General features: G+C 43.4%; 1 protein-coding gene across 2 annotated transcripts in view; it reads right to left on the bottom strand.

Moving 5' to 3' along the window:
• Positions 1-4953: 4953 nt before the first annotated feature.
• CASP7 (caspase 7) overlaps positions 4954-10627 on the bottom strand; it is a 31446-nt gene continuing 25772 nt past the window's right edge. For both annotated transcript variants that reach the window (XM_055300124.1, XM_055300125.1), the window contains exons 6-7: positions 10123-10252; positions 4954-6530 (exon numbers count right to left, since the gene is read on the bottom strand). In XM_055300124.1, coding sequence (XP_055156099.1) covers positions 6307-6530; positions 10123-10252 — 354 coding nt within the window. In that variant the 3' untranslated portion in view covers positions 4954-6306. The remainder of the gene's footprint in view (positions 6531-10122; positions 10253-10627) is intronic.

Raw genomic sequence — 10627 nt, 5'->3', positions numbered from 1 at the left:
GTAAATATTTGTGCAATTAATGTATGCTGGCAAATGTCTCAAGAGGAAAGCAGGCTTCATAATGCTAAGCAAAATTGTAATTAGCAACACAAAAGAAAAAGAATTTGTCTCTTTCATCTCAGTGCTTAAAAACTGTCAGTATTTAATGCAGCTGGAAGCTTCAGAAAAGATAATTTGCAAAAGCTGGTTTTCCTAAGCTTTTAAGTTGGTCCTTTACCCTAGTATAAAAAACATTCACTTGAAAATTATTTTTTCCCTTCCCTACTTAACATTAATCCAGTTAATACCAATTATGAAAGGTGTTGTAGAGGAAAGTTCCTTTAAACATGTTAGTAATGTCGTCAAAGGGAGCATTTTGCATTGCGGTACCCATGATGTACTGGAGGAGGGAAAACATCAGTGGCCTATGCTGTTTAGAAATGATTGCCTAAGTGATTGGAGAGGAAGAGGAAAGAGTGTGCTTGCTTACACTAGCTGGAGAAGCAGTGCACCTGGGCCCACCCACTGCAAGCTGTGTACTGTCCGCTCCTCCCTTGCACATCATGGGCTTCCTCAAAAGTTGCCACGGCTTTGAAGCTCCTGTATCGCCTCCAACGTTCATGGACAAGTGTTCTCCAGTCCTGAGCACTCCTGCGCTTTTGATCCTTTGCCATTCAATCTTGGGGTAAAATGGCTAGCCAGGTGTTAGGGACTGAATATTTGTGTCCCCCTAAAATTCATATGTTGAAATCCTAGCCCCTAAATATGACATATGAAGGTGAGGCCTTTGGGAGGTGATTAGATCATGAGGGTAGAGTCCTCATGAATGGATTAGTGCCCTCATAAAATATATCCCCAAAAGCTCCTTCCCCCTCCTGCCATGTGAGGATACAGCAAAAAGGTGAAATCTAGGATACCGAGAGGCGACTCTCACTAGGCATGGAATCTGCCAGCAACTTGATCTTGGACTTCCCAACCTCCAAACCTGTGAGAAATATATGTTTGTTATTTAAGCCACCTACTTCATGATGAAGTTATGGCAACCTGAGCTGATTAAGACTCTGCATAGCTAGGTCTGTGAATAGCCAGGGCATTGCTGGCTCTTTGGTGATCTTTCTCCAGCTGTTTAATTTAGGCTTTGCAGCCACTTGTGATCTTCAAGGGAGCTTTCTGATATCAGTATAAAGCACCTGCATCAGGATATCCAGGCAAGTTTGTTAAATGAGCAGATTCCTGGTCTCCATCCCAGGAATACTGAATTACAATGGGAGTGGGATGGGGTGCACGAATCTGCTTCATACACAGATCCTGCAGGATCCTCAGGTACCCAAAGCTTGAGAATCTCTTAAGTAAAAAAGTCGTCTTCTATCCATTGACCTTAATTTTTTCCCTTCTATACAGCCTCCACTCAGCCTTTCAGGGGTGTCTAGGATGAAAGAGTAGGAGATATTTCCTCCAGCAACCCCTCTCTGAATCTCCAAGCAAGGAACACCCCTCCTCTGCATTCTGGAGTAAAGTACACAAAACAGCTCCTATTTTATTGGAGTGATTTGTTAACCTCCTCTGGGGAAAACATCATTTCTTGGTCATCTTTTTAGCCTCACCCCTAATACAACACCTGGCGCTTAGTGGGACTCTTTCTGCATAAATCAATCTTTGGTGTCATCACTGCACTTCTGGGAGACCTCACTTTGAAAGGCATAGACTGGAAGACATGATCAAAAAAACAGTCCTTGAGGGGAAATAGAGGGTCCAGTGGAGCATCTTCCATTCTTGTTTTTCTACAAGCTTCGTGTCATTATCATCATCACCATCTTTAACCTGTACCTTTCTACTGAGTGCTTTGTGCCAGGCATTGTGCTAATAAGCACTTCACATACCTTATTCTCCACGATATTACTACCCTCATGTACAGATGAGGAAATTGAAGGATTGCCTGAGGTCACATGAATATTAAGTAGTCAAATGGCAGAGCTGAGATTAGAACTCAGATGGCACTCAGAACCAAATTTCTAAACACTAATGGTTAAAACACCTTTGCTAATCTTGGATCCTAAGAAATAAGTATAATGCCATGATGGTTGAAATATGCTTGAACTACTTAAGCTGGAATCAGCAATTTAGACCAAAACTGTCAGACTGTTTATATTTTCCTCTTTCCCAAATCCTCCCTGAACCTCATGCCATCTACTTTGGTCAGACCATCAAAACTCAAGAGGTGCTCAGCCTTGTCTATCTGCAGCCATAACACCATGTGCTTCAATCTAAATATCTGACATAGTTTGTGTTTAAATGCTTAAAACAAACTTACTAGAAACTTGCCATACAGGTTTACAGTGCGTTATAAGTCAAAACTCATGGCAAAGCCAACTCATCATATTTAGTTTCTGTGGTTTTGAATGTTGACCAAGTGATTTTTAATGGCTATTCATGCATGAACCTGCAAGCTATGGGGTTTCCATGTCCAGATGAGCACTGTGGTGGTAGCTGGGGCCTTCCAAATGTGTTCTTGGTGTGTTTGTGTTAATTATTTACGAATCAAAGATAATTACTTGCCATCTGATCCAAAATGAAAGCTCTGAGGTCTATCAAAGGGTGATCTATGGCCTGAGGACACACTGGCAGGGAGAACTAAAATTCTCTTGGTGTCCACCTGGGCTCTGAGGGAAGGTGGGAAGAGATAAGCTCTGAGACTTCAATGCACAACAGCTCCTGCACCAATGAAAACATGCAATGATTGGCTCCCTTAATCCCATCCTATTTGTGCGGACATTTTAAAGGCTGCAATTCATATTTGAAGACACTTTGAGAACATATAAGCAGTCCTATTATGTTGCTCAGAAGGTTCACTTAAAATGGGGGAGAGCAGGGGGATCCCTGGGTGGCTCAGCGGTTTGGAGCCTGCCTTTGGCTCAGGGCATGATCCTGGAATCCCGGGATCAAGTCCTACATCGGGCTCCCTGCATGGAGCCTGCTTCTCCCTCTGCCTGTGTCTCTGCCTCTCTCTCTCTCTATGACTATCGTAAATAAAAAAAAAAAATGTTTAAGAACTCAGAATTGAGCTTCTCAAGTTGTAACATGCACCTGGATCCTCTGGGGACCTGGTTACAGTGCAGATTTGTGTCAAGCAGGTGTGGGGTGGAACCCGGGATCCTGCATTTCCAACAAGCTCCCAGGGGATGCTGACAACACTGTGCACACACCAGATGCTGCAAGATACTACATACTACATTATCTACAAGGCCAACAATATAAAAGAACCTTCTGATCTGAGTATCTTTGAAGACCTCTTAAGGATCACATTCCTTCGGGTTAGTGCTACCTAGCCTACTGCTACTACACTCCCTGCTAATGACACAGATAAATTGCTGCTTTAATTTGGTGACCACCACAGCATCTCACTTGGCCACACGATTGTCGGAAAAGGGCATGAAAGATGAAAAGCTAGAAGGCAGGTAGGGTGTGCTCCTCGGGAGTCCAAAGGCAATCTTTGGATCCCAGGGTATTTGGTGACGAGATTTTCAGGCAATGCGCTGCAAGACTGGACAAGATAAAGGATTTGTCACCTAGGGCCTGTGCCCTTCCAGAAAACACCGTCTGCTTTCTCACAGAGAGGCCTTCCTTTCCTGGAGGCTTTGAACCATGTGAATACACTGAACTCCAGTACTTTGAGGCCTATTTTGGGCAATTCATAAACACAATAGGCTTAGCTGGTTTATGGAAATTTGTTCAAGGAAAAGGCTCAGGGTGGAGTCTAAGGTTGACTGTGAACATATCAAGAGCTAACATTTAAAATAGGCTAATGGTATCTTCAGAAAAAAACAAAGAGAAGCCCAGCTATGAGCCCATTATGCTCGCGAGGATAATATCCACCTGCACTGGCTTTCACCAAGCCAAGGCAGGGCTTTGCTGGTTCCTCTGGTACGGGGCAGGCTGAGTTCTAAATAAGAAAGAGAACTAGGAACATGTATTCACCAGATTGGGTTTGTATCAGAATTTTGGTTTATAAAAAGATCAGAAAGGTTAAGAGGGGAGAAGTGACTAAGCACATACTCAACTTGGAACAGTATCTCTGATCTTGATAAACAAGAGTGCACAGTGAATGAAGTATTCAAAGAAGGCTCTTTCTTGACAGCCACTTCTATCTCTGGTCTAAAGGACACATAATCAGAAAGGGAGACAGAACATGAAAGACTCCTAACTCTGGGAAACGAACTAGGGGTGGTGTAAGGGGAGGGTGGGGGTGACTGAGGTGGGCACTTTACGGGATGAGCACTGGGTGTTATTCTATATGCTGGCAAACTGAACATCAATAAACAATAAGATTTATTAAAAAAATAAAAAATAAAAGACACAAAGGAATATTATTTGTGAGCTCAATACCTGTGATCGCTCAAGAGAATTTTTAAAGAAACCCAATACCCTGACACTTGGAATCTTTAATGAAGTTTACAAGGGAAATAACTAGAGTACTAGAATTTTTACTTCCAGTTACAACGCACTTAGGCACATTCATTTCTACAAGAGGTTCCTTTAATAGGATAGTCTGTTTTCCAAAGAACAGCTGATGAATTCTGAGAATGGTAGGGTGGATGCTTGTTGATTCATGATCTGCACTTAAATTTTGTACAATTGGATATTTTAGATGGCAGGAAACCAGAGACAGATCTAATAAACTGGCCGTAAAGTAGTTTTCTTATTGAAAGAAGATAAATGGTAGCCCATTGTGAACAGCTTTATAAGTTAATTAACCCTTTAGGTGAACAATTTTAGTTTCCCAAGTGACTGACTTGCTGTTCTGTTAGTGTTCCAGCTTCAAAAGAGACATGAATTATATTTTGTGTGGAGGTCAAATCAGTGAGGGTCAATCCTTATCCCGTTTTCCCATTTTTTCTACTGCCATAAAAAAACTTTAGAATGAAAGCAAACTGAGAAAAAAAAAAAAAGAAAAGAAAAGAAAGCAAACTGAGCAGGTTAGGAATTAAGCAACCACTTTTTAATCAATAAATATGAACATCTGTGTGTTAACCAGTTATTAGGCCAGAATAAAATCGTAACTTATCAAGAATTCAAAAGGTAACCTTGAAAACAAAGTGGAAAAATCTTTGCCATAAACTTTTTCCCCATAGAGAATTAGGGGTAACAAAAAATTTACTCAGAATAAGGCTTGGAATAATCTAAAAAATTCCAGGTAGATTTCAAAGCTAAAAAAAAAATTATTTTGCACATAGTGGTCAATACGGAGATTATCGGACAATTCAATGAATAAATGATTGAAGGGAGGAATTGCTGAACCTCAGGGACTAGGTTTACTTATATTCACATTATGGACCATTCTGAAACCCACTCCTTGCTCCTGCCTCACCTCACTTGGCTTTGCTGTGCTCTGTATTTGCAGGAAATCATGCTTCCAAGGCGCTTGTCAGCTGGCTTCCAGGTAAGGTGGTGGAGGAAGAGTCGAGGGCAGGAGAGATGAAGCCACGGTATTTCTTTACATCTGACTCAACTGGTCTTGCCCAGTTGAGGGGCTTTGTCTCTGCCATGGCTCCAATTCCCACAATCCCTTGGTGGTCCCGGCTCTTACCAGGCAGCCCCCACCATGCTGCCACTTCCTGTGGGCTACCCCAGCTTCTAGACTAAGGGGACCACACCTTTTCATAGCCTTAAGTGGTAACAGATTCCTTTTATTTGGGGTTTCTTTTATCATCTCTGTGGTCAATTTCCTCTATTAAATTTCCTCTACTGAAACACCTAGAATGGTTTCTGTTTCCTGTTTGATACATATTAGAATCATTAACATTTTTTTCCCTTTGTCTGGAAAATTTTGCATGAGAATCTGTCCTAAGCCAATGAAAAATCACTCAAATCACACTCAATACCCACTTTCTGCAACACTGGTGAACAGATGCTGTTTTTTTTTTTTCAGCCCTGCAATGCTCTTTGCCAAGTAGACCCCATCTACCGTGTCACCACCAATCATGGTGGACACAGCCAAGAGTCTGCGGAGGTTGTTTCTGTTGTATGTGCTACATGGAACAATAAGCAGATAAATACAAACAAAAAATTAGTCTTAAGAAGAAATTACAAAGCCATCAAATGGATACATTGTAAAAAAAAAAAAAAAGAGAGAGTCTCTGAAAACATACGAACATAAGACAGCACCAGAAAGTTTCTTTCCTTTTGAATCAATAAATGTTCCTGAATTAAAAACCTTTAGAATTTCTAGGTATTTCAAAAGCATCAAAAAAAAAAAAAAAAAAAAAAAGACTCATGAACAAATGATCCATGGTTTTTCAGCAAGAATGCATCCCTGAAATGGTTATCTTTTCAGAAGTAGAGTTCCTTGGTAAGCATGGAGACCACACATGGGATCTGCTTCTTCTCGTGGAAGTGGGGGTCATCCGACTGGGACTCGAAGTGCCTGGCCACCCTGTTGTTCACCCTGGTGAGGATATGCAAGATCTCCAGGCTCTTGCCGTGCTCATTCAGGGTGGAGCACAGGGCCTGCACAAACCAGGACCCACTTCCTGGGCTCCTCCACGAGTAATAGCCTTCAACAAGACAGAAAGGAGAAGATCAGATCAGCTGAGCTGGCCGCTGCCCCATGCACCACCAGGAATGGGCTCTCAGTGTATGGGGCCTTCATATCTGCTTTCCCGAAATTATCTTACTCTTCTCTTCCTGCAAGTTCCCAGTGAGAATTACGCTGGTGTGCTCAGAGAGCAAACATCTTCAGTTTAGAAGGCTGCATGGAGATGCTTAACACATATGTTCCTGAACGATACACATCAAATACCTAAGTGTGGATGAGACAAATGGGCACGTGGAGCTTTCCAAGGGAAATGCTGGAAAAGCACTCCGGCACTCTGGAACTCCTCACCGCCCTTTGAGGTGAGAGCTACGTTCTAATCCAAGCCTCAAGAGAGGAATTTGCAGGAGATCTTAGAGAATTTTGAGATGTGTTCCTGTTGTTGAGGCACACAGACCTGGAGCCTGACTCCTTATGAAGAAATCTGGAAGTGAGAGGTGGCTGGATCACCTACTGCCTTAGGGGTAAAGCCAAGAGAGCGTGCTGTTCTGAGAAGGCCAACACCATAAGGGCAAGGGGTGTGCTTCTCATGGACCACATCTGGTCTATGCCAGAAGAAGCTTTCGCTCTGTCTGTCCAACAGGATTTCTTGGAGGGACAAGGAGACCTCAGCATAAAGAGGCTGGTCAAGTGTCCTGGAGGATTCCCAGGAGCTGAGGAAGGAATCACAATACACAGCCAGGGATGGAGATGCAAATCAAAGTCCAGGAGATGCAAGACACAGGAAACGAAGGGATTCGAGAACATGCCCAAGAAGAAAGGACCCAGCTTTAATCATCTCATTGGTGCAGAGCACAAGAAGCCAGGTAACCATGCAACTTGGAGCTTCCCCTAACTCTCTCCCATCTTTGACTCTGAAAGAGTCTAAAAAGGAACCGGCATATGGTGAAGGAGGTGAATAAGGGAAAAAATCAAGGCCCTGTTAGCACCTTAGACCTATAGCAGGGCTGATCAGAACCCTGAAGAAATTTAAGGCCGAATTGGGTTCTGGGTCTTAGTTATTATTTCAGTCTGGATATTCTGGTTACAGTGCTGTGACTGTAACTTGGAGAGAGACCATACTGTCTAATATCTTAGTGTGAGCACCACGGACCTGGTGATGGTCAAGGGAAGACTCTGTCACTCCCAACCCCCAGTTGGAAAGGAACATATAAAACAAAATCAGGCTGTATTTGGCTTACATGATAAGCTGTGCTTTGTGCTCCTACTGCCAAGTGGTCTCACCAGTTTGATGAGATTCAGTCAACGCCATTATAATTGATAGCAATCACTTATTGAATAGATGTACAGTAAGTCTAGGAATGACCTATGTGGGTAAAGTGACTGAGGCACACTTAGAATTCTTCCTGCAGCACCGAGCACTGGTAACCACCAGTGAGGGGATTTAAGCCCCAAGTACCAGAAAGCAATTCGCTTGCAGAGGGGCTCGAATAACTCATCTCATTCTGTAAAATGAACTGATGAGGTTGGTCCTGTGCTGCCAACCCCATTTCATTACTGCCCCTGCCCTCGTGTCCCTAACTCCTGACCTACATGGTTTTCCAGGGAACCAGCCTGAAACACAAACTCATCCTGTGGCTCTCCTACCTAAAATAGCTCCATTGTACTTCTTTATCAGGGTGAAGTTTAGGCTGCTCAGGATATAGCTCCTCATAGCACAGAGGACTCACCAAGATGCGGCCCCGTGCCTACCCATCCAGGTCTGATCCATGCCATACCTGGTCACATCCTGTGCTACGGACTGTGTCTCTCAAAACTCAAATGTTGAAGCTCCAACCCTTCATGGGACTATATTCAGAGACAGGGCCTTTTAGAAGGTAATTAATGTTGAACGAGGTTATAAGGGTGGAGCCCTGATCCAAAAGAGTTAGTGTTCTTATCAGAAGAGACACCAGAGAGCTCCCTTCAGCTCCACCTCTCTCTGCCCTGTGGGGACAGAGCTAGAAGTAGCCAGTCTACAAGTCAAGAAGCAGGGCTCCACTAGAAACCAAAATGGCTGGGCCTTGATCGCGGACTTCTTAGACTCCAGAACTGTAAGAAATGTATGCCTACCCTTGAGTCTGTGGCATTTTGTTACAGCAGCCCAAGCAGGCTAACACACCCCGTGATCCGGCCTTTTGAGTGTTACCAAAGCACTGGGCATCTGACCCTTCAGCATGCTGTTTGGTAAACCCATCTTTCCCTCCCATTGTTGTTTGATTTTTTTCATGACTCAGTTACAGCGACTTTCTGGGAAAGCTTCTCTTACTGCCTCCCTAGAGTTCACCCTTCTTCCTTTACCTCTGCCACACTTTGCTCAGAGTGCCTATAGCTCTACCATTGGGTTTGTTTATCCAGGTTCATGCCCCCATGACACTGCTTCCCTCTTGAGAGAAGGAAGACCAAATTATTTTTTCACATGATCCTTAAAACTTGTTTTTTTTAAAAAAAAAAGATTTTATTTATTCATTCATGAGAGATACACAGAGAGAGGCAGAGACACAGGCAGAGGGAAAAGCAGGCTCCCTGCGGGGACCCGATGTGAGACTCGATCCCCAGACCCCAGGATCACGACCTGAGCCAAAGGCAGATGCTCAACCGCTGAGCCACCCAGGTGTCCTGATCCTTAAAATTTGCGAAGTTGTCATTCTTACGAAATCCCACCTGCCAGACTTGGTTTTCCAAACATACTAACCAATTTATTATAACCAAGACCTACTACAGAACTACTACCCACGTGCGGGAGTTCTAAGTGATAGGTTTTACTTAAAACAAAGGAAGGAATTCCACTGAACTAAGGCAAACATGGGAACTTGGGAAATGAATAGGCTTGCTCATTTCTGGCATTTTCTGGTGCCTGTTTCTGGGCTGCAATGTAAAGGAATCTGGGTCTGAGCTATAGCCATAGCTGTATACAGAAATTTCTATGTGACCTGGAACATATCACTGAAGCTCACCCAAGCTCATTTTTTTTTAAATCTGTCAAATTAAGATACTAATGCCTTTCCTAACTTCCCAATTATTATAGAAATGTAAGAGACAGGAAAACACTCTATAAAATGTCAAGTGCTATAGAAATGTTTGTTCTTACTATGACCAATAATAATAGTGGTAGTAAATGTAAGAATTGAGCTTACTTGGAGAGAATAGTGAACACATCCCCATGGTAGGCAGAATCATGATCCCTAGAGATGTCCATGCCCTAACCCCAGAACCTGTGAATGTTACCTGAGATGCAAAAGGGACTCTAGCAGATGTGATCACAGTTATGGAAATGAGAGGTGGGGAGAGTATCCTGGGTATTCCAGGTGGGATACCCAACCTAATCACAGCAGTCCTTAAAAGAGGAGAACCCTTCCCAGCTGTGGTCAGAGGCAGTGGACGACAAACTAGGGAATTCTAACATGTTGGAAAAGCCTCCAGAATGTTCCTTCTGGAATTCTGTGAAGCCACTGTGTTTTGGGGAGTTTATCGCTGCAGCAATAGGAAATGAATTGCAAGCCTGCACTGTGCAGGAAGCCTGCACTGTGATGGTGGGATGGCATGGTCTGGTTAACAGGCAATGGATTTGATACCTGGAACTGTAGAATACGCGAAGAGAAAGTCGGCTTCAACGGGGATCTTATATCGAGGATTGGCATCTGTATCATTGATGGGCCCCGAGTCGGCCTGGACCCCATCATCGAGCTCGGTCCCCCGGCAAGCCTAAATACCAAAGCAAAGATCACTCCGTGGAGTCAGGAACAGGAACCTGTGTGCTCTTCACTGCCGTGGCCCAGTGCCGAGGGGTGTGCCCGGCATGTGCTAGCAGCTCAATGAGAATTTGATAAATAAGTAAATAATGGACAAAGGTTGTGTCAAATTAGCAAACAAAGCAAATGAAAATATTGCAGTGTCTTAAGGAAGTCTTCACAGATGGTGATCTGATGCAAATACAGATGCCGAGCATCTGGAGGTAGAAAAACAAAACTCAAGTTTGCCATCCTCAACTGAAACTGCACCTACATGTGTGTTAGAACCCAAGTCACTCTGTAATCACTCTGTACTCTTTTATCTTTTGCAGTGGTATTTGGCTTTGAA

The sequence above is a fragment of the Nyctereutes procyonoides genome, unplaced genomic scaffold (assembly GCF_905146905.1).
Source record: "Nyctereutes procyonoides isolate TBG_1078 unplaced genomic scaffold, NYPRO_anot_genome, whole genome shotgun sequence".
NCBI lineage: Eukaryota > Metazoa > Chordata > Mammalia > Carnivora > Canidae > Nyctereutes > Nyctereutes procyonoides.
The sequence above is the reverse complement of the archived record's forward strand: the minus strand, read 5'-3'. Positions and strand labels throughout refer to the sequence as shown.